General features: G+C 39.4%; 1 protein-coding gene across 5 annotated transcripts in view; it reads right to left on the bottom strand.

Annotated features, from left to right (window-relative positions):
* Positions 1-19,316, bottom strand: part of LOC149832465 (uncharacterized) — a 42,229-nt gene extending 22,913 nt beyond the window's left edge. For 2 of the 5 annotated variants that reach the window (XR_016433346.1, XM_090014507.1), the window contains exons 1-4: positions 18,766-19,316; positions 16,390-16,518; positions 16,241-16,284; positions 11,854-15,657 (exon numbers count right to left, since the gene is read on the bottom strand). Coding sequence is in view for 4 of the 5 variants with exons in the window: in XM_090014507.1 (XP_089870633.1) it covers positions 11,854-15,657; positions 16,241-16,284; positions 16,390-16,509 (3,968 nt within the window). In the remaining variant the exon portion in view is untranslated. Of the gene's footprint in view, positions 1-11,853; positions 15,658-16,240; positions 16,285-16,389; positions 16,568-18,765 lie in introns of all 5 variants that reach the window. The other 3 variants (XM_090014505.1, XM_090014503.1, XM_090014506.1) reach the window with 3 other exon arrangements.
* Positions 19,317-24,915: the final 5,599 nt, after the last annotated feature.

Genomic DNA, 24,915 nt, shown 5'->3' with positions numbered 1-24,915 from the left:
AGTAAGAAAAACAAGAATCTACAACATTTGCAAATAACAAACCAAATTCAAATGTCTTCACACATCATACTAGCATAGCATACCCAATGCTTTAAGTTTTATAAAAGTCAGATAGTGATAAAAAAATCATTCCTAATTAGAATGAACTTTTTTCAAATTATGGTGCTTGTAACCTGTTAACAACCCCTCAAGCAACCATTAACATCCTGAAAACATATCCAAAGAACATGCCCTCAATGAATTAAAACTCCATTCAGAAAAAAGGAAAACACAGGAGAGGCTGTGGATTCTTGTCTTTTAAATCATCCACCATGTTGCTAGTGGATAAGAAAATGATGTTTTTCATTTTCAAATTTCCAAGCCATTGATGCACACTAGAAATTTTGACTGCTATGATCAAATGTGATATCTAACCTACAGACAAACTAATATTTCACATGGTAAGAGTGTATTTTGTCTTATAAACAAAAGAAATAACAACAGAATATATTAAATGCCATGACGTCATAAACACTGAATAATCTAATGACCTTTACCAAATCTGTTAAAATATATGTAATGCATATATATATATATATATATATATATATATATATATATATATATATATATATTAACAGTCACTACCCGATAAGGGGTAGTTTTGTAATCTCGCCCAATAGGGGCATTTTAGACTTTTTCCTTTTCTTCATTTTCCCTTTTTCCTTTTTCTATTTTTTCCTTATTTCTTTTTTTCTTTTTTGTTTCTTTTTGTGCATTTAATGCACAGCCATTGGGGGGCCCAACAAAGAGTCGTTGGGCCCCCAACGGTCACAATTGTGATCGTTGGGAGCCCAACGACTCCTTGTTGGGACTCCCAATGGTCCCTCTCTCTTGCTTTTCTCTAACTCTCCCTCACTCCTCTCTTGCCTATAAATATGTGGGGTCTCCCCCTTTGTAATGTGTGGCTTCTTCAAGCCCTTTAGTGCATTTATAAGATTTTATGCTTTCTAGCCATTATTGGCTTTTGTGTATGTCCTCTTTTGGACTTGTTCTTTGATTTCTATGTGTGAATGTCCATTGTAGGACATACATTTCTTTTCCGCATATTTCATTACATGGTATCAGAGCCTTGGTTGTGCTCTTGATTCATATAGTTAGTTGTCTTGTTTTCTCTCTCTCTTTGTTTGTCCTCCATTCTTGATTATATAATGGAAGGAGAACAAAAGATTGATCTCTCCTTCAAGCTTAATGGTACTAACTACATGATGTGGGCCGCCGCCATGGAGAACAACCTCAAAGGTAAAAAGCTTTGGGGATATGTTATGGGCACCATTAGGGAACCTCAACTTCAACTTACAAAAATTGATGGTGATCAAGAAAAAGCTCTAGAAGGAAATGCTCGCATGAAGGCTATTGAAGATCACCAATCCAAGGTAGAAGATTGGGAAAGTAAGCATGCAAAAATTCTTGCATGGTTCATGAACAACGTGGAGCTAAAGATTTGCGCCAACATTGCTAAATTTCGCCTAGCAAATGAAGCATGGTTCTTTATGAAAAGTATGTATACCCAAAAAGACCTTGCTCGTCAATTTTTTATTCAAGAAAAAATCCGTACCATTAAGCAAGGTGAAATGAGTGTAAGAGATTACTATAGCACTCTTGGACCTTTATGGGATGAGCTATCCCTTCTTGAACCCAAATGAGTATCAAGTGAAGATGTGGAAATGAGAAGAGAACAAATGGAGAAAGAACACTTTTTCCAATTTTTACATGGGCTTAGGCCGGAATATGAACAAGTTAGGTCCTCCCTTCTTCATAGATCAAAACCGCTTCCATTGGAAGATGCCATAGCCGAAATATGCCAAGAATAAACGCGTCTTGGCATGATTAAAGGAGGAGATGAAGTTTTTGCCGTGTTTAAACCCAGCAATCATATGAAAGCTTATAAGCCTCCACACTTTGGGAGGCAAAATAACTATAATGGCAATTATAGGAAAGCCATTTGCCATCATTGTCAAGAACCGGGTCATATAAGACCTAATTGTCCAAAGATAAATGAACCTCCAAAAGGTAAAGTTGCTATTATTGAAGAAATCCCACAAAAGAAGGAGGAGCCAATGAAAGGGAAAGAGTCCTTTTCCCTTGCTCAACTATCCGAAGCACTTCAAATTCTACTCAAATCACCGTCAACTTCGAGAGCCGCCATTGCCTCTTCTTCTCCTCCAGGTACGCCTTCTTGGATTCTTGATTCTGGAGCATCTTTTCATATGACCCCTATTGAAAATGGACTATCCAATGTATGTAGCAACTCCAAAAATTCTTTTGTTTCCACCGCCGATGGTACCTCTTTACAAGTTAAAAGTTTTGGAACCTTAGACTTTTCAAAAGATTTTTTTGTACCAAATGTAAGAGTAGTACATCAACTTAATTTAAATCTTTTATCTGTTTCTCAAATATGTGATCATGGATGTGAAATCTCCTTCTCAACCAAGGATTGCTCTATACAGGATCTCCAATCCGGGAAGCGGATTGGGCAAGGCCATAGGAGGAGAGATCTCTACTACATGAACAATTTGAAACTTCCCACTAAATCATTTTGTAATCATGTCCAAGATAAAAATATAGAAACTTGGCATCAAAGACTTGGACATTCCAGCTTCTCAAAAATGTACTCCTTTCCTTTTGGAAAGAAATTTTGTAATGAGAAACATTTTGTTTGCAAGAGTTGTATTTTTGGAAAAATGAAATTCACCCCCTTTCCAAAGAGAACATTTGTGTCCAAAAGACCCTTTGAATTAGTTCATTCGGATGTTTGGGGTCCTTCTCTGGTCATATCAAAAGGAGGATACTCATATTATGTTACTTTCATTGATGATTTCACTCGATATGTGTGGATCTATTTTCTCAATCTAAAATCCGAAGTTTTTAATTTCTTTAAAAAAATTCATATGATTGTCAAGAATCAATTTTCAACTAATATCTCTATTCTTCGATCCGATTCCGGTGGAGAATATATGTCAAATGAATTTCAAGAATATTTGGAAACCAATGGAATTTGTCATCAAAGGTCATGTCCTAAGACTCCCCAACAAAACGGTCTAGCCGAGAGAAAGCATAGACACATCTTGAAAACCACTAGGACTCTTCTCATCTCCAAAGAAATTCCAAAATGTTATTGGGCCGAAGACGCCTTAACCTCCACTTATTTGATAAATAGAATGATATTCTCATCCCTACAAAGTATATCTCCATATGAAAAACTTTTTGAAAGAACACCCGACTTTAATAGATTAAGAATTTTTGGGTGTAAGTGTTTTGTCCTTACACATAAAAGAGATAAGTTATCTCGCAAAGCTATCGAATGTGTGTTCTTAGGATACGGAGAAAATAAAAAAGGCTTTAGGTGCTTCGATCCCAAAAGTAACAAACTATATGTATCCAAAGATGTTACCTTTTTAGAAAATGAGAACGGCTTTGAGAAAAATAAAGATATTGATGAAAGCGAATATGCTTTCTTATTTGATCTTCTTTCTCAAGAAGATGTGACTCCTCACGTAGAGGATGTTCCTAATGATTTAGAGGATACTCCTCTTAGTAATGTTGAAAATGGAATTAATGATTTTGAAAATAGGTCAATTCAAACCTATACAAGGCATGGTCAAGAAACTCCCATAAGCGCTTTAGAAAAATATTCTCAAAGTTCCAACATAGAAGAAACCTCTTTAAGGAGATCTAGCCGAATCTCCAATCCTCCTAATAGGTTTGTTTCCTATGAGTCCCTAACACCTAAATATAGGGCATGCCTAATTGCATTACACTCTTATCATGAACCATCACACTATAATAAAGCCAAAAACATTCCTCAAAGGGTTGAAGTCATGAAACTAGAACTTAGTGCCCTTGAAAAGGCTAAAACTTGGGAAATAACTTCATTACCCACGGGAAAAAAGTCTATTGGATGTAGATGGGTCTTCAAAATTAAAACTAAAAGTGATGGGTCATTAGAACGTTATAAAGCTAGGTTGGTAGCCAAAGGATATGCTCAAGAGTACGAAATAGACTATGAAGAAACCTTCGCTCCCGTAGCTAGAATGACTAGTGTTAGGACTCTTATTGCGGTTGCATCCGTTAAAACATGGCCTATCTATCAATTGGATGTTAAGAACGCATTTCTTAATGGTGAACTAAGTGAAGAGGTCTACATGGATCCTCCACCAGGAGTATCTATTGGTGAAAACAAAATTCTTAAACTAAAAAAGGCACTTTATGGGTTAAAACAAGCTCCAACGGCTTGGCATGATAGATTTAGCGATGTAATGACTACCCTAAATTTTCGTTCATGTTATACCGACACTGCGTTATTTGTGAAAAGTGCAGGATCCTTTGTAGTTATTCTACTACTGACACCAGGAGTATCTACTGGAAGTGATGAGCAAGGAAAACATGATATTAAGAAAATTTTAAAAGAACATTTTGACATGTCTGACCTTGGTTTCTTAAGATATTTTTTAGGTATTGAAGTTGCATATTCACCCCGAGGGTATATTCTATCACAAATGAAACTTGTTGCTGACATTTGTTCCAAGTCTGGAATTTCGGATGATAAGAAGACAGAAACCCCTGAGGTTATCAATGCAAAGCTAAGGCTGGAAGATGGGACACTTCTTGAGAATCCTACTCCCTACCGTCAACTCATTGGGTCTTTGACATACTTATCCATCACTCGGCCAGACATAGCTCATGCAGTTCACTCCGTCAGTCAGTTTCAACATACACCTACAACTGTGCACATGAGTGCAGTCTTAAGGATTGTCAGATACATTAAAAACGCCATAACTAAGGGAGTTTTTCTTTCCTCCTCATCATCCCTTGATTTAATTGCTTATACAGATGCTGATTGGGGAGGAAATCCCAATGATAGAGTCTCAACCACTGGTTTTTGTGTTTTCTTAGGTGACTCTATGATTTCTTGGAGATGCAAGAAGCAGCATAAAGTATCATTGTCCTCAACTGAAGCGGAATATCGAGCAATGATCACTACAACCATGGAGCTTGTGTGACTTAGAAGTCTCCTCTGTGATATGGGCATCGTCATCTCAATTCCTTCGAAGATGTGTTGTGATAACAAGAGTTCTATCTATATTGCAAGCAACCACACCTTCCATGAGCGTACTAAACACATTGAGATGGATTGCCACTATGTTCGAGATGAATACCTAAAATGAACCATAGCACTTCCCTACGTCACATCCGAGTACCAGTTGGCGGACTTCTTCTCCAAAGCTCTTGCTGCTCCTCGTTTCATGTTTCTTCTCAACAAGCTTTCCGTTAGTAAAAGCTTGAGGGAGGGTGTTAAAATATATGTAATACATATATTTATATATATATATATAACAGTCACTACCCGATAAGGGGTAGTTTTGTAATCTCGCCCAATAGGGGGCATTTTAGACTTTTTCCTTTTCTTCATTTTCCCTTTTTCCTTTTTCTATTTTTTCCTTTTTTTTTTCTTTTTTGTTTCTTTTTGTGCATTTAATGCACAGCCATTGGGGGCCCCAACAAAGAGTCGTTGGGCCCCCAACGGTCACAATTGTGACCGTTGGGAGCCCAACGACTCCTTGTTGGGACTCCCAGTGGTCCCACTCTCTTGCTTTTCTCTAACTCTCCCTCACTCCTCTCTTGCCTATAAATAAGTGTTAAAACATATATAATAATATGTAATAATACATCTATATATATATATATATAAACTATGTCACATGGGTGCGGGCGCGGGCGCGGGCGCGGGCGCGGCTGCGGGTGCGGGGATTCGGCACTTCCGAAAAACCCGGGTGCGGGGGTGCGGCAGGGGCAAAAATATAATATATATATATATATATGCGACGCGGGTTTTTTCAAATTTCATTTTATATACAGCTGCAGTGCTGCACGCACCCATTTCGTCAGGAGAACAGTGGAAATCCTTTACTAAAAAACCATCATTATCATTTATTATGGAGAGAGAAAATCCTTTACGAAAAAGGATTGAAAAGGCAGCTGCTGTCAGCTGTCATTTATTGTGGAGAGAGAAAATCCTTTACGAAATTGAAAAGGCAGGAGCAGCTGCTGTCATTTATTGTGGAGAGAGAAAATCCTTTACGAAACTGAAAAGGCAGGAGCAGCAGCTGCTGTCATTTATTGTGGAGAGAGAAAATCTTTTACGAAATTGAAAAGGCAGCAGCTGTCAGCAGAAAAAAAAAAAATTTAAAAATTTCGCAGCCCATTTCGTAGGGCAAATTTTTTTAAAAAAAATCCAAACAAAAATGGACCGAAATGATCCTAGGTGCAGTCAACGCACCCAGGATTGGGTTGACCGCACCCGGTGCCGCACCCGCATCCGCGTCGAGACGCGTCGACGCGGGTGCGGCACCCTGCTAGCCGAATCCCTGTGACATAGTATATAAATATAGATGTATATTCACCATAATACCCGATAGGGGTATTATGGTCTTTTCACAAGTACCCAATAGGGGTACTTCTTTTATTTCTTTTATTTCATTGTTTTTTATTTTTTGTTTTTTATTTTTTAAATGTCTTTTTGGATACCGAAAAGGGGCCCCACAATGGAGTCGTTGGGTGCTCCCAACGACTCTATTGGGAGCCCCTTTGGTCTCCTTTTCTTATAAATAGGGGGAACCCCCCTTGTATGTTGTATTGCTCTTGAGAGCTCCTCTTCAATAATAGTGATATTATTTTTCATGTGTGTAGCCTTTTTATAAGGCCCTTCGTATATCCCTTAGTGGATTTCCTCTCTTGTGCTTGTTGCACTTGTCCGTGTGGGACATAGTGAATGCTTTAGCATTCTTGGATTCTTCCGCATATTTCATTACATGATATCAGAGCCATACGATCTTCTAAGGTAAAATCATCTCTCTACTTTTTTTTCTCTCTCACCTCCATTTTGTAGCAATGGAAGTCAAGATCGATCTATCATTCAAACTCAATGGGAAAAATTACATGATGTGGGCATCCGCAATGGAGAATAATCTCAAAGGCAAGAAGCTTTGGGGTTATGTAATGGGAACCGTTCCGGAACCCCAACTTAAGCTCACAAAGATGGAAGAAGATCAAGAGAAAGCACTTGAAGGCGATGCTCGTCTCAAGGCTATTGAAGATTATCATCACCAAATGGAAGATTGGGAGAGCAACCATGCAAAAATCCTAGCATGGTTTATGAATAATGTTGAACTTAAGGTATGTGAAAATATTGCAAAATTTCGTCAGGCAAATGAAGCTTGGTTTTTTATGAAGGGTATGTTTACCCAAAACAATCTTGCAAGAGCTTATTTTTTGCAAGAAAAAGTGAGAATCACAAAACAAGGTGACATGAGCATACAAGACTATTATAGTGCTCTAAATCCTTTGTAGGATGAATTGGCTCTATTAGAGCCTAAATGGGTGTCTATGGAGGATGTGGTACTAAGACAAAAACAAATGGAACAAGATAGATTGTTTCAATTTTTATTTGGGCTTCGTCCCGAATTTGAACAAGTTAGATCCTCACTTCTCCATAGATCTATGTTTCCTCCCTTAGAAGAGGCCATTGCCGAGATTACTCAAGAAGAGACTAGGCATAATATGGGTAAAAGCATTGATGAAGTTCTTGCCGTATCTAAACCCGACAATCATGTCAAAACATACAAACCACCTCATTTTGGTAAGCAAGGGAGTGGTGGAAGAAAAATTATTATATGTCATCAGTGTTATGAGCCGGGGCATATTAAACCCGTTTGCCCAAAGCTAAATGGAGCATTCAAGCCAAAGGTGGCTTCCGTTGAAGAATCATCCACCAAAGAAGATGAAGGCAAAAACGGGGATCTCAAAGATACTCTTGGGCAAATTTCCTTGGCTCTCCAACAAATTCTAAAGGCTACTTCTTCCACCTCCAGTGCCGCCATTGCCTCATCATCACCTCCCGGTACGTACTCTTGGATTTTAGATTCCGGAGCCTCTTTTCACATGACTCCTCATAAAAATGCATTAACCAATGTGCACACCAATTCAAAAATATCTTGTGTCTCTACGGCCGATAGAACTTTTCTCAAAATAAATGGTGTTGGAACTCTTGATTCTAAAAATGTTCAAAATTTCCTTGTTCCAAAAGTTAGAATAGAATAGTTCCAAAATTAAATCTTAACCTCTTTTCCGTTTCTCAAATAGCCGACCATGGATGTGAAATATCTTTCTCATCCCAAGGGTGCTTTCTGCAGGATCTCCGGTCCGGGAAGCGGATTGGGCAATGCCATAGGAAGGGAGACCTTTATTTTATGGATAACTTAATACTTCCAAATACCTCATTTTGTACTTATGTCCAAGACAAAAATATTGAAACTTGGCATAAAAGGCTTGGACATCCAAGTTACTCTAAAATGTATCTTTTTCCTTTTGGACACAAGTTTTGTAAAGAAAAAGATATTAATTGCAAAGATTGCATTTTTGGAAAAATGAAGTTTACTCATTTTCCTATTAGAACCTTTGTGACCAACAAGACCTTTTGAATTGGTGCATTTCGATGTTTGGGGACCATCTCCGGTTCTATCCAAAGGTGGTTATTCGTATTATGTTACTTTTATTGATGATTATACTAGATATGTATGGATTTATTTTCTTAACTTTAAATCGGAAGTTTTTAACTTCTTTAAAGAATTTCATGCAAAAGTTCAAAATCAATTTCAAAGTCAAATATCCATTCTTAGATCCGATTCGGGTGGAGAGTACTTATCAAATGATTTTCAATCATATCTAAAACAACATGGCATTTGTCATCAAAAATCTTGTCCAAGAACTCCTCAACAAAACGGTCTAGCGGAAAAAAAACATAGACATATTTTGGAAACCACTAGATCCTTACTTATTTCTAAAAATATTCCTAAAAGTTTTTGGGCCGAAGTCGTGTTAACCTCCACCTATTTAATCAATAGGATGCCATCTTCAAAATTAAACAATATCTCTCCTTATGAAAAACTTTTCAATATGACACCCGACTACAATCGTCTTCGTATTTTTGGGTGTAAATGCTTTGTTCCTTTACATAAAAGAGATAAATTGTCACCTAAAGCAATAGAATGTGTATTTTTAGGATATGGTGAAAATCAAAAGGGCTATAGATGCTTTGACCATAAAAACAATAAATTATTTGTCTCCAAAGATGTGACCTTTTTAGAAGATGAAAATGGATTTGAAATATTGGAAAAACCAAATGAAATTGATTATATGTTTATCAATGATCTTTTAGAAGATTCAAATGATGACTCCTTGAGTCATCCGGAAGTTTTAGAAAATACTCATGATTCTCATGATTGTGATGTATCACCAACTAATGGTGACAATCTCCAAGTATACACTCGGCGTGAGGAAGCCCAACCTATTAGTGCTTTAGAAAAAATCTTGCAGCTTAATGAACCCCTAGAAGAAACCTCTCTTAGGCGTTCTTCTAGAGAATCTATTCCACCTAATAGGTTTGTCTCATATGAAACTCTCTCACCTAACTATAGAGCTGAAATATAGCCTTGCATTCTTACTATGAACCTTCCCATTATAATCAAGCAAAAAATATACCTCATTGGGTTGAAGCAATGAAAGTTGAACTAGATGCTTTAAATAAGGCTAAAACTTGGGAAATAGTTCACCTTCCTCCAAATAAGAAACCTATAGGGTGTCGATGGGTCTACAAAGTCAAAACAAAAAGCGATGGTTCCCTAGAACGTTATAAAGCTAGATTAGTTGCTAAGGGATACTCACAAGAGTATGACATCGATTATGAGGAGACTTTTGCTCCCGTGGCTCGCATGACAAACGTTAGAACTTTAATAGCGATAGCATCATCTAAGAAATGACCTATATTCCAATTAGATGTTAAATGTCTTTCTTAATGGTCAGTTGAATGAATAAGTATATATGGACCCTCCGCCGGGAATTAGCGTTAACCAAGGTCAAACTCTTCGGTTATTAAAAGCTTTATATGGTCTTAAAAAGCCCCTAAGGCTTGGTATGATAGATTTAGTGCTATCATGTTACAATTGGGATTTCGCTCATGTTATACTGACACTGCTCTTTTTGTTAAACGTGCAGGTAATAGTATCATCATCCTTCTGCTTTATGTTGATGATATGATCATCACTGGCAATGATGAAAGTGGTATTCTTAATGTTAAAAATATGTTAAAACATAATTTTGATATGTCTGATCTGGGTTTTCTCAGGTACTTTCTTGGTATAGAAGTAGCATACTCTCCTCGAGGGTATATATTGTCACAGATGAAGCTTGCTGCAGACATATGTTTCAAATCTGAGATTTCAGATGACAAAAAGGTGGAGACTCCCGAGGTTATCAATGTTAAACTACGACTGGAGGATGGAGTTCTGCTGGATGATCCTACGCCCTACAGGCAACTCATAAGCTCCCTCACCTATCTGACTATCACCAGGCCGGATATTGCTCATGTTGTGCACTCTGCAAGCCAATTTCAGCATGCTCCTACATCTGTGCATATGAGTGTTGTGCTTCGGATCATTCGATACATCAAAAATACTTTGACTAAAGGGCTATTCCTATCCTCACTCTCTTCCTTAGACTTACTGGCTTATACTGATGCTGACTGGGTAGAAAACCCAAATGATCGAATCTCAACTACTGGTTTTTGTGTTTTCCTAGGAGATTCGCTAATTGCTTGGAGGTGCAAGAAACAGCAGAAAGTCTCATTGTCTTCTACTGAAGCAGAATACAAGGCTATGGCAACTACTACAATGGAGCTTGTATGGCTTCGAAGTCTTCTTCAAGATATGGGAGTCGAAATTACAGGTGCTTCGAAGCTTTGTTGCGACAACAAAAGTGTCATCTACATTGCCAGCAACCACACCTTTCATGAGAGGACTAAACATATTGAAATGGACTGTCATTATGTACGTGATGAATATCTTCGTGGGACAGTTACACTGCCATATGTCACTTCAGAATATCAACTTGCAGATTTCTTTACCAAAGCCCTGCCTACTCCTCGCTTCTTCTTGACAAACTTTCGGTCATTCCCCCGTAAAGTTTGAGGGGGGTGTTAAAACATATGTAATAATATGTAATAATACATCTCTATATATATATATAAATATAGATGTATATTCACCATAATACCCGATAGGGGTATTATGGTCTTTTCACAAGTACCCAATAGGGGTACTTGTTTTATTTCTTTTATTTTATTGTTTTTTATTTTTTGTTTTTTATTTTTTAAATGTCTTTTTGGATACCGAAAAGGGGCCCCACAATGGAGTCGTTGGGGGCTCCCAACGACTCTATTGGGAGCCCCTTTGGTCTCCTTTTCTTATAAATAGGGGGAACCCCCCTTGTATGTTGTATTGCTCTTGAGAGCTCCTCTTCAATAATAGTGATATTATTTTTCATGTGTGTAGCCTTTTTATAAGGCCCTTCGTATATCCCTTAGTGGATTTCCTCTCTTGTGCTTGTTGCACTTGTCCGTGTGGGACATAGTGAATGCTTTAACATTCTTGGATTCTTCCGCATATTTCATTACAATAAGTGGGGTCTCCCCCTTTGTAATGTGTGGCTTCTTCAAGCCCTTTAGTGCATTTATAAGATTTTATGCTTTCTAGCCATTATTGGCTTTTGTGTATGTCCTCTTTTGGACTTGTTCTTTGATTTCTATGTGTGAATGTCCATTGTAGGACATACATTTCTTTTCTGCATATTTCATTACAAAATCATCTGCAATATCTATCATGGTCGAAAAGACCCCCTTCCTTTCACATTGTGAAAAGAAATATGCAATTGCAGAGAAAACTTTCTAATTGCAAAGAATACAACACAGGGAACACTCACTTTTCAAACAATGGCTTCCGTTGCTGAGGTCTTTCAGATTCAAAATACTCAAACAGCAGCTTTGAACCATCAGAACAAGTTGCATAGGACATGTTTCCAGATGAAACATTGTGTCCTTCACAACTGCTAGATGTGGATGAGTTAGACATACATGGCAATCTTGTATGCACCAGTGCATCACCATCATCAGCGTTGACCGGCTTTGGTAGAAGCATGGACAGAATAGGCAAGCGAAAAAATTTACTTGAACTATCTGATGTCTCAGCCTTGTGAAATTCCATTACTTCAATGTCTGAGATGCTGCTGCTGCTAGGTGACAAGGAGCTCTTAGAATGTCTGAATAATTGAACCGCCGAAAGAAGAGGAAGAAAATATGCACATGACTCATGTTGATAAGCTGCCAATCTCCTGGAATTTTGGCAATCTTCTATCTTCACTTTCAACCCGTAGCACCCAGGTTCCTCGTACCACTGCCAAACTGTTCTCAAGGAATGATCAGGAATCTGGTGTTTACAAAGGATGTCCTGAGACAGATCACAGTCGGAGCAACCCTCACAATAGCAGGCACTAGAAGTTGAAAAAAGCATGGGAGAGGCAGCATGCAAAACTCTTTCAAATTCAGCAAGGTGACTGCCTGTTGCCAATTGAATGTCTTCAGACTCAACTTGGATTCTATAAGCATCATGTACAGCTTCTACTATTTTGTCGAGAGCATCTTCTGATAAAGATGTCTCCTGATCATTTGGACGATTTTCTATGCACTTATTAGTGGTATCCACTGTGTTTGAATCTACTCTGTACATGCTTGGCACGTAGTTACTTGACTTTTCAGGCTGTTCCAAACCATTGTCAGGTGGAAGGCTTGACTTCCTAGTGATCATGCCTTCCAATCCCTCATCAGTTGAAGAAAGAGGATCAAATACATGGGATAAACCTTCCTGTTCTTTATAAATGTTTGCATCTTCCAATTCAAGGTTTGATTCACCATCACAATGAATCTGAAAACAGTTGCTTCCAGACAATGCAGCATCAATAGGAGACAGATGAATAGATCCTGTAAGATCATTTGGACGATTTTCTATGCACGTATTAGTGGTAGCCACTGTGCTTGAATCTACTCTGTACATGCTTGGGACATAGTTACTTGAATTTTCAGGCTGTTCCAAACCATTGTCAGGTGGAAGGCTTGACTTCCTAGTGATCATGCCTTCCAATCCCACATCAGTTGAAGAAAGAGGATCAAATACACAGGATAAACCTTCCTGTTCTTTATAAATGTTTGCATCTTCCAATTCAAGGTTTGATTCACCATCACAATGAATCTGCAAACAGTTGCTTCCAGACAATGCTTGCCTGTGATCAGCATCAATAGGAGACAGATGAATAGATCCTGTAAGATCAGTTGGACGATTTTCTATGCACGTATCAGTGGTAGCCACTGTGCTTAAATCTACTCTGTACATGCTTGGCACATAGTTACTTGACTTTTCAGGCTGTTCCAAACCATTGTCAGGTGGAAGGCTTGACTTCCTAGTTATCATGACTTCAAATCCCACATCAGTTGAAGAAAGAGGATCAAATACATGGGATAAACCTTCCTGTTCTTTATAAATGTTTGCATCTTCCAATTCACGGTTTGATTCACCATCACAATGAATCTGCAAACAATTGCTTCCAGACAATTCTTGCCTGTGATCAGCTTCAATAGGAGACAAATGAATAGATTCTGTAAGTTCCTTACAGAATATTGCCCCACTGTCTGATTTTACTTCATGCTCAAATGCTTCTTCCATTGAATAGGAAGGTTCCACTAGAGGACATGCAACAGTCGAGTTAGTCTGTGTGTCTTGTACATCGCATAAATTATGGGAATCAACTATCTCACCATTGGCAGAATCTACTTTTGAAGTAGGAACATATTCAGAATATCCAGAAGCAGAATTCAAGTTCTTATGATGAATTGCTTTCCCTGAAACCTCCGTTGCTCCATTATGAAAATCATTGATCTTATTCTTAGAAGACCTAATTAAGCTATTTCTGCCAGGAAGACTCCTCTTGGGATGGCAATCATGCTCTAGGTTTGATTCTAAATTTGCTTTTGCGTTCAGCCTTTCAGAATTTTTATTCATTGATACCACATCTTCCCTCAAAAGCAATGCACCTGAATCAACAGCATCAGAAACAGTCTTCTGAGAATCTGCTCGGACAGATGTTTCAAACAGAGTTGTGAATCTACCAGATCTTTCCTGTTTGCTTTTCCTCTGGCCCCTATCATGTCTAATGTATGAATATGAACTTTTGCAAACAGCATCTTGTGGAAGCCGACCATGATTCAGATTGTTTGGGTCACTAACACATTCATCACCAGCACCTTTTAAGACCTTTTGCCAGGCGGAGTGATTGTTCTCCTTCCCAGTTTGAACATGCATATTTGCATAACCGCTAAATCTCTGAGCTAATCCATTTGAACTCTCAGTTGATTTATTAGTTCGTCTAGACTTCCTGCTTGGAATAAATTCATGTTCGTTGGTGCTGCTACAGCTACCACTGCTGCACCTGATTCTGCCTGCATCGTCCATGGAATTCCTTGAGCAGTCTCCAGGGGCGATATTCAAGTTGTCAGGCATATCTTGACTCAGTTCACATGATTTTTCATGAGATAAGTATTCTGTATCAAAAGGTCCAATATGAGAAGTGGTGTTACAGTTACTACTACTTGAGGCTGTCCCGCTGCCTGAGGGAATTATCTCATTTTCCTCCTTGCTTGCTAGTCTTGTGTTGCTATCAACACTGGCATTAAGACAGCCTTCACTGTTCCATCCATCCAAAAATGGGTCAGTAATACAAGTGACATGCCCACCAGTGAAATCTCCAATAGATATGTCACCACAATTACTTCTATTAGCATATTTTAAACTGAAAGCAGCTGCAGTTTCATGAGTGGATTGAAGTGATCTTGAAGTACTTGTAGCATGATCATGAGAATTTTCCTTCAACCCTCTTATGTTGCTATCTATAGCTTCAGCACCACAATCTTGAGACACAGATATTGTACAAGGTTCTTCAGCTACAGTTGGTTCATCTAGATAACATAGTTTTGGTGTTGCAGAAGAAACTTCAGAACTCAGACATTCAATGTTCCCCGCATCATCTTTATCCAACACAATATCCTCTAGGGCACATTCTTTCATGCTTGGTGACTTGACTGCCAAACCATCTACATTAGCACAATCTAGATTAACCCCAGGACCAGCATCATACAGGGAAGTTTCCTGAATACTTTCCTCTTCTACGGATATAGATGAAATATTCTCTGTAGTTCTTTTGTTATGTTTTCGCTTTTTCTTTGGCTTCTTTCTAGAACTCCTTCCATGTTTATCTACCTTAGTAATATCCTTAACCTTTTTGGTCGAATCAGATGTACCAGAACTGTATGGATCAGAGGAGCCAGAAGAAACATTCAACAAATCAGATACTTTCTGCCAAGAATCAGCAGAACGCTTGGCAGCTCTGCTCTGAACTTTTGCTGCAACACGGCTCCGAACTTGTCCCATATCATTGAGCCGAGAGAAATGATTAATAAATGGCTTTGAAGAAAATGCATGATCAAGAAGATGACTTCTGTGGACCCTTTGTGGCTCAACCTGGAATAAGATAGCTGATGGCACTGGTTCCAAACCATCCATTTCCCCATGAGCTTTAGAAGCCAAATGGTTGACTGGACCAGATCCTTGCAGCGGCAGAAGAAAAGGTGCCAGGATATTCCAATGTTCATCAAACTCAAGGGTAAAAAAAACAATGTACCTGAAAACCAAAACGTGGCAAAGGACTTCCAGAGTTACATTTACTATGTTGTCAAAGAACTTCAAAAGTTTTTAAATCTTAACTAATAAATTAAAAACATCAAAGGACAGAACCATACACGAATTAGGAAACCTGTTTACTCCTAACAAATCAAGAGACATAAACTCCAACAACATCCAAAGACAAATGGGTGAGATCAGCAAAACCATTTCTCCTCAATTTAAATTCACAGGTGACAAGTCAAAATGGCCAAACTCAACATATTTTACTGGGGTAATAAGCATGGGACTATGAATCACAAAACTGCAAAAAAAATAATAAAAAAAGTGACATTTTATGAACTCTCTGTATAATTTTGAAGATCAAGACAAGTGAGGGCACTTATTCACAGAGAACTGAAAAAGACACGAGCAAAGAATACAGTTAAAAGAATTTTTAGCATCACCCAAAACTCAAAAAGCAGGCCACAAACTACATCAGCTTAGCTCCACCCAACCAATTAACATGAAATGGAAGTGCAAGGCCATACCCGTAAGATGGAAAAGCAGACTATACCTACAAGAAATGATTTGAGTCATCTCACCTTTGTTCAGAATCGTTTAAGGTGATGGGTGCCACCTTGTGATCCTGCAAAAAATTACAAACCCATGATTAAGCTACATCACAAGGACCATGGATCTTAAATACTATTTCCATTCAGAAGAAAAAAATAGAAGAAAGTAGAAAACGTACGACATTTGCACTGATATTGCAACCACTCTGTGCTAAAGATTTGTTTGATGCCGTATAAACTCCCCCATCCGCAACTTTTGTACTATTTCTGTTTGTCCTTGCAAGGGCCCACTGCATCATTTGGTGTGCCTGTCCAAACCAGCAATGCAGGTCAACCGTCAAAGTTTACAAGGTGAAACTGCATACGAAAAGAATGAGAAGGAAAAATGACAATTTTTATGGGAATTAATGGAACTTAAAAATATAAAACAAGAACAAGATTGGAAGGGTACACTGATGTTCAGGCATCCATGTAAAAACACCAAACAGGAAAACAAGTGCTTCCCTGTCCATGGCCATAAGATATTGCAAATTATCTCGAAGCTCACTCGGAACACAATCAAACTCACAATTTTATCAAAAAAGATAAATAAAATGAAAAAGAATAATGCAGCATCCACAAATAAATTATTGTAACAAAGAACATGTAAATAGATGAGCTCCAAATTTATGATAGTGCTGTAAGCAAACAATAACAAGATGGAATATCTTTAGATAAGTCCTAAAAAACTCCCAACACAGTGTTGTCCCAAGATGGGCAACCACAGGGTTGGTTAATCAACTGCAACCCAATAAGCTTCCCTTAATAAACATATGAAGCAATTAGGTTGTGCTGTCAATCTCTTCCGGAAAAAAAAAAGGGTATCTCTGTACCAAATGACACTTCTGAACACAGTACCTCACTATCATCTCCAGCATGAACTAAGTTACAATCGAAATTTCATACTTAAGAATTTGAATTGGATGAAGGAATGGGCTTTCAGTACAAAGCCAATACTGATTCAGTTTAACTATCAGAAGCAAAAGTTGGATTACAATTGGATTTTCTCAGTTCTTGAGAAGATCAAGACTTTATAAGCATAGCCATGTCAGGAACTGACTGCATATTACACGCTGTACTTGACAAAACAAAAAAGACAACACTGCATAATTACAAGCGAAAATTTCCAAAATATCACTTGAATAATAGAACTGAATGTTTCCTGGTCGAATAAGTGGCAAAGACAACTGCATGCGAATGGGAGTGGAGATTCATCATCCACACAGCTGGGCTCTCCCCTCAACCATGCTGGATACTCTACTATCCTATGTTATTCCCAAAAGCATGCCGATCCCTATGTTGCGTGAAGCCGAGCGTCGTATATTCGCTGAGATCAAGCTTTTCCTCTGCAGGGGATTTGTGCAATAAACCCCCTATTGGCCGTCATCTGTCGTCCTAACGCAGTCCCATTGAAGTTCTCGGGAAAACCGGTGCTCTTGTGTGTAAGCACAGCAATTCTGATGAAAACCGCCCAACCCAACTAAGAAGAACTGAACCTGACAGACACCTCTTCGGGGTGGGAGAGTACTTCCAGTAGTGGGTACCACGTAGGGACATCGACCCACCTCCTCGGGTCTTGTATGGATACTCAGAAAGGGGTGCTCTGTGCTTGTTCGCAATAATGGATTCCTCGTCAAGTCTGTTTGTGGGGTGCAGACACTCATGAACTCGAGTGGTGGCTACAAGGGAGAAAGAGAAAGAAACTGTACCCAACTAGGAATGGACGTAAGCTCCCGATTGGGTCCGGCAGGGAATCGAAGAGTTCTTAATGTGAAACGTAAGAGCTATCACGCCGACAATCTCGTCAAAATATTTGCAAAATTCTAAGATTGATCTTCAGCATGTACACCAAAAACCTCCGATCACCAAATTTGCAACATCTATGCAATTAAATCAAATGAACAAACAGACATATTACTCTTGAGAATATACGACATTCATTTTCTCCAGATATGGGTTCTAACCATAAGCAAGCACCCCCACAAGAAACCCAAAACCTGATTATCATGTTTGAAGATCAGTTCTCCATCAAGAAAACCTTCAAAATCAAGAACTCAAATTCAAGATTCGCACGCAACGACAGACTGAAACTAACTGATGAACACACACGACCACTTATTTGCAAGAAAACACCAAACGCACAACAATTAAAAGGAAAAAGAACGCCGAGAAAGGCATCATCCACATATTATTCACACACACGAAATTAGATTTCAAGAGTTCTCACACTCATGCTTGTTTGTTCAGAAAATATATACATACATATAGAAGAAAATAGCCAAAAGAAACTTAATTTCAATCCGAACAACGCCAAAACCGTGATAGAAAAGCGATAACCCCACCCTGTCGACCCCTACATACAGAAAGCCAAGAAACTTTCAATCGAAAAACCCCTCAATATATCAAAAGCCACCATATGCAACCCCGATCATTGTAAAAAAACGCCAACTCCCAAAAGAAACCCCTACGATTTCCCACAAGCACAGAAAACCAAAGCCAGTGAAGCAAAATCCTACCGACAGAAAGATTCGGATGTGACCCAGACGTTCTCCAAGGCGACGAAGACGACGATTCGAAACAGATAGAGAGGAAGAAGTTGATGATGATAACGATATAAAGACTCAGACGATCAATACGTCTACGAAGGCGACCATCCAGAAGCGAGAGCGAGAGAGAGAGGAAGAAGAAGAGAAAGAAAGAAAAAAACTGTGTGAGAGAGAGGAATGAGAGGATCAAGGGGGGGGAGGAGGATGGCCTTCTGCTAAATTTGGCGGAGTTTGGGATCTAAAGATGGGGGAGCGAGGAGATAGGCAACGACAGCTGAGCGAGAAATGTGTGAGGATGGAACAAAGAGAGAGAGAGAGAGAGACTCCTCTGCTAAATCTTCTTCCAAAATGCGCTATTTCATCCTCGCTCAACAAACCTCTTCGCCCTCGGTCGATTTTGGTAAAGGCAGAAATGACGGCTCGCTTGTGTGTGTGTGTGTGTGTGTGCGTGTGAGAGAGAGAGAGTCCCGGAAAGTGGGCTGCAACGACGCTGCGTATTTATAGCGACCTCCTCTAAAAACGGAAGTTGCGCAGAAGTTTAGAGAGAGAGAATCACCCCCCCCACCCCTTTAGAAAATTTTTAGCAATGATGAGCTGACGTAGAAGCATACGTCAGGGTCAAGAAAATCTACTAAAAATTGGCCACGTGGTTTTTGGAAGGGCAACCAGTGCGGTCAGATAGGTTGAGCCGTTGATGTCCTCTGAACCTAGTAGTGGATTTCTACACGTTAAAAATAGAAAAAAAAAAACAAAACCAAAGATCCAGAGGGCGTTTGTTTAGATTAGACAACATTATGGAATGGTCTTTCCCATGAAAGGGACACTTTGGATGGAAGGTGAGACTTCATTTTGTCTAGAAAATGATATCTACCATTTAATAGGTGAGCAGTGAGCCCTCATCACCTAATTTTTACTGGGTGTTCGTTTCACCCCCTGGTGGGAAAGCGACGTACCAAGTGAGGTGAAACAAACAGCCTCCTGGAGAAAATTATGGGCACATATTACAAAAAAAAAAAAAAAAAAACTATATTAAAGAAAAACACCCAAAGGGTGCAGGGTCCTTGGCCTCTTAACTTTTATACAGACGATACGACAGCGTTAGGTATGGCAGGCTGAGCGCCCAAGTCTTTGTGTCAGATGTGGTTTCTCGTGTTATGATTCGAAAAAAAAAACGTATTAAAATTAAATATACAAATATAAAGTTAATATACATAATATAAAATTAAAAAAAAAAAAAACATATCGCCATAAGAATGGAAATTTTTCAAAATAAAAGTATCTGCTCCCACAAATATCATGATAAAATTGTGGTAATATATGAAGTATGTTGACGTTTTCAAAATACTGTTGCTTTATTGCAATATTTTCAAAAATACCACAGAAACATGACGTTTTTTAAAAATAAATATTGCCACATTTTCGTATCATTTATTTAAAAGAATCGCAGGAAAAAACATTTTTCGTATCATTTTCTCAAGAAAAAACAACTTTTTTTTATGCATCATGAGTTTTTTTCTCCCATTGAGAAAATCCTAATAATGATAATTTTGACCATTGGGTCACATGGGGACACGACACTACGACAACTTTTCCAAACTTGCCTTTCACAGAGGCAAATCATTTTCTTAGGCAGAGTTCCCTTGTCGGTACGTCAGAATTCACCAAAATTTAGCTAGCAGTGAGTCAGGCTGGTTGATTCTTAGGCAGGTCGAGCCTAGTAGGTGCAGCCTAGGCTAGATGGGTCTACTAAGTGGGTCAGCTCTTACTCGAGCCCTGCAAGGTGGGTTTGACCTGCCAGGTAGGGATGCAAACAGTTCAGGATTCGGAACAGTTAAATACATGAGGATTCGGATCGGAATTTAATTTCATAAATTCCCAACAGTCAAAAATTGCAAAACCTCCATCCTGCCCCTGGGTCCACCAGGGATGGCCCATCTAACAAATGAAGATGACCTTTGTCCCTGAGAGGGTCTAAGGGCCAGTTGACTTGGTGGTTGGTGGAGACAAGTAGATCATGGGTTGGGTAGATGGACAGAACAAAGGCCTTGGGGTCAGTGAATCGGGTCAACCCGTAGATATGGAAGTCCTAAATGAATCATAGTGGGATAAGTGGGTCCAGTGGGGTTGTTGGGTGGGGTCTGTCATGTACGGATGCAAATGGGTCAGATCAAGGATGAAGATTTTGCTACGGATGGTTGTTCCGGATCTGACTTCCTCATGTATTTAGTTGTTTCAGATCTGACTTCCTCATATATTTAGTGTTGGGAAACAAGGTGCCCCTTCGTAAGTGCCTCTTTCCATACATCATACCTTTTGGTATGATGCATGGTGACCCTTCGGAAGTGCCTCTTCTCATACATCATACATTTTGGTATGATGCATGATGACTCTTCAGAAGTATCCTTTTGATACCTACATATACACCACATGATGGGCAGTGACTGTGTGTGAAATTGAAGGCTTACAGAGATCGGTCACTGCTCACCCACTGCTTTAAGGCCTGTACTTATCGACAGGAGCAATTCGGCTGAGGAGATCGCCCGTCTCTCGCATAAACGCCATGGCATGGACAGGTATGCGACAATATCTCTTCACCAACATGTTGTACACAATGTGTTTCTCATATGATGCTCCACATTGTGGTATCAGAGCCACGATTATAAGTCTGGTTCGTCCCCCTACGATCCATGTTTTTTCTTCTCTCTGTATTTCTGTTAAAACAGAAAAGAAGGAAAACAGGAACCGGCATTTTTCCTTAGGGTTGGGTCCATTTTTGGAACCGGTTCTGACTCGGATCCTTTTGGATCTGAGTCAGATCCAGTTGGACCTGACCCGTAGAGAGACCCGATTTTATTAAACCAGGTTGAATCGTTCGTCTCGAGAATCGAACTGTTTCAGTTCGAGACCCGTCTCGGTGACTCAGCGACTCGGCTATGCCATTTTTCTCTTCTCTCTTGTCTCGGTCTACGGCATATGTAGCTGGGATACTGCTAAAAAAAACTAGAGAAGGGAAGGGCCTTACCGCCGGGACAGCCAGATATGGGGTCGCCGCGGGCTGAAGCGCCAGAGGAGAGAGGGTTTATCACCGGGGAAAGGGTCGCTTTCGCCGTCCAACGACATGCGACATCCGAGGGATGTCTGCCGGCATAAGGTGGCTGAGTGATGCCGGGAAAACCTTTTTCCAACATTGTTCTACTCCTTGCCACCGGAGACGTCGGTCGCCGGAGGACCGACGTTCGCTCGTCGTTGCCTCGTCTTTACCCTTTTTTGCTTTTGGGTCGAGCCTCAACCCCGGGAAACGACAATGCTTTGTGCTCCTCCAGAGGCGTCGGTTGCCGGTGGTCCGCCCGCCGGTCACCGGTGGTTAGCCCACCGATCACTGGTGGTCGGCCCACCGCCAGTCGTTTCCCCCCTTTATTTTACTTTTTGGATCGGGTCTGGTGTTTGCAGACCCGATCCGGGGGGTCATGACCTGGGTCGTGTCGGGGTTCGGGCCTCCTTCAGATTCGAAGACCCAGACCCGTAACCCGGATCCAATAAAGCTTTTTGGATCCGGGTCTGACACTGTATCCGACCCGGACTAATGACCCGGTACCCGAATCCATTTGGATTTTGGATCCCGGATATTGTTCCTCATTGAACCCGACCCGATCCAGTTCCCGTACCGAATAACAGGGAACAAATCGGTTCCAGAACCGATCTGTTCGGAACTGGAAAAGCCCGTTCCAGAACAAATCTGTCCGAAACTGAACAAATCGGTTCTAGAACTGGTTCATTCGGTTCTAGGACCGGTTCTATCAGTTTTAGACCGGTTTCTTGTTTTCTGGGACCGGTTCTAGGCATAACCAAACCAGTTCTAGGCATTTGAGGGTCGGTTCAATGTTTTATAGAATCGGTTTTGACTGTTCTAGTCCGTTTCAATACTTTTTTGATTTGTTCAAAGCTTTTTCAAACCGATTTGGGGGTTTTCTGGACCGTTTCACTGCTTTATGACCGGTTCAAAAGCCATTTTCACCGTTTTTTCATTCTTTTTGAATATTTTATGTATAAAATGATCGGTTTGAATGATTATGGTGTCGGTTCAATGTTTTTGGGGCTCTCTTGGACCATTTTGGAGTATGGTTGTGTTTGATTCATTCAGTTTAGAATCAATTAAGAAGTTTTAAGCACTTTACATGTATAACACTTAGTTTATTTCTCACATTATGTTATGATGCATGATGTTTTCATTAATGTCTTAGAAATATGTATTTTTGTGCATCATATGGACAATATTGACATAAAGAATGATATTTGATTTGTGATTAAAATGCATTTGTAATCACCAAAGTGATCAAATGTATGCTTAATTAAGTTATTTTGTACCAATAATGGGATGAGTCAATATTAGAATTGTATTAGACTTGATGAAATGAAGGACTGCCCAAAGGCAATGATGTCATGTTCAAAGTCTAGCAGGATAAAATGAAAGGAATGTATCCCAGTACATGAAACATATAGCACCCAAAGGTGCCATGTCGACTTGTCTCTAGCTACATGTCTTTTCAGTTTTATCAAATAGTGGGAGGCGAATTGCATTTGCGTGTTATGGGTACTCACCAAAGTGGGACCATAATGACCCCTAGCACTTGCCTAGAAAAGTGTAAATGATAAAGAGGTCTTATTATTGCATTTACCTTTTCAAATCTTGAATGTGCTTGAATATTTATGTTCCTTTTGTCATTATAGTGTCCAATTCTGTGGTTTCTAATGGTCCAAGTCATATTCCTTTTCTAAACGGCTCGAATTTTAATGATTGGAAGGAAACTGTACAATTCACATTAGGTTATATGGATCTAGATTTAGCCATGCGCAAGCCTGAGCCTGCACCTTTAACTGACAATAGTACAGCTGAACAGAAAATTGATTTTGATAAGTGGGAGCGCTCAAATAGACTTAGTCTACTGCTTTTGCAGTCTCGTGTGGCTAAGAATATCAGGAGTGCCATACCCACATGCAGAATAATAAAAGAATTTCTGGAAGCTATAGATGCGCAGTTTGTCAGTTCACATAAAGCAAGGGCTAGCGCCTTGATGACAAGGTTAATATCTATGAAATATACCGGTGGGGGGAACATCCGACAACACATTCTAGAAATGAGAAATATGGCAACTCAATTGAATGACATGAAAGTCAGCATATCTGATTCCTTCCTGGTCCACTTAATAATGACTTCTCTGCCTAGTGAATATGGACCTTTCAAGATCTCCTACAACACTCATAATGATGAATGGACATTCAATGACTTGATGTCCAAGTGTGTTGAGAAAGAAGAGAGACTGAAAGGAGAGAAGATACATAGTACTCACGTATCTTCTCATAAAGGTCACAAAAGGCATGGACCAAAGAAGAATGCCTTTAAGAAAAAGGCAAAGAGGAACTCAGATGCGTCTGTGTCCAATGGGTCAGTCCTTAAGTCACATGAATAATCTTCTATCAAGTGCTTCTTTTGCAAGAAGAAGGGACATTTAAAGGCAGACTGCATAAGACATAAGAAATGACTGGCAAAGAAAGGTAATTTGTCATTTGTCTCTCATGAATGTAATTTAATCAACATTCCAACTAATAGCTGGTGGATTGATTCGGGTGCCACTGTACATATTGTCAATACCTTGTAGGTCTTCCTGAATAGAAGGAATCTAACGGATCATGAAAGGAGCATCTTCTCAGGAAATAAGATGCGCTCACATGTTACGGCCGTTGGAACTTACAGAGTAACTTTGGGAAATGGTTTTATTTTGGACTTATTTGATACATTTTATGTACCTACATACAGCAGAAACCCCATTTCTGTGTCAAAACTGGATTCCATTGGATATTGTTTTAAATTTAAAAATTCAAAAATGACTATCTATAAGAATTCAGTTCTTATTGGTTCTGCGAATGTATGTGATGGATTGTATCGTCTGGAAACTAATGTCCAATTTTATGAAACCCTTTCCTCAGAAAATGTGTTGATTGGCAATAAACGTGGCTTATTAGATGAGCAATCCTATATGCTTTGGCATCATCCTCTCGGTCATATCTCTAAAGATAGGATCCAACGACTTGTGAAAGAAGAGATTCTTAAATCCATTGATT

This window comes from Nuphar pumila, chromosome 7 (assembly GCF_984573655.1).
Source record: "Nuphar pumila chromosome 7, dmNupPumi1.hap1.1, whole genome shotgun sequence".
NCBI lineage: Eukaryota > Viridiplantae > Streptophyta > Magnoliopsida > Nymphaeales > Nymphaeaceae > Nuphar > Nuphar pumila.
This window is presented reverse-complemented; position numbering and strand designations above follow the sequence as displayed.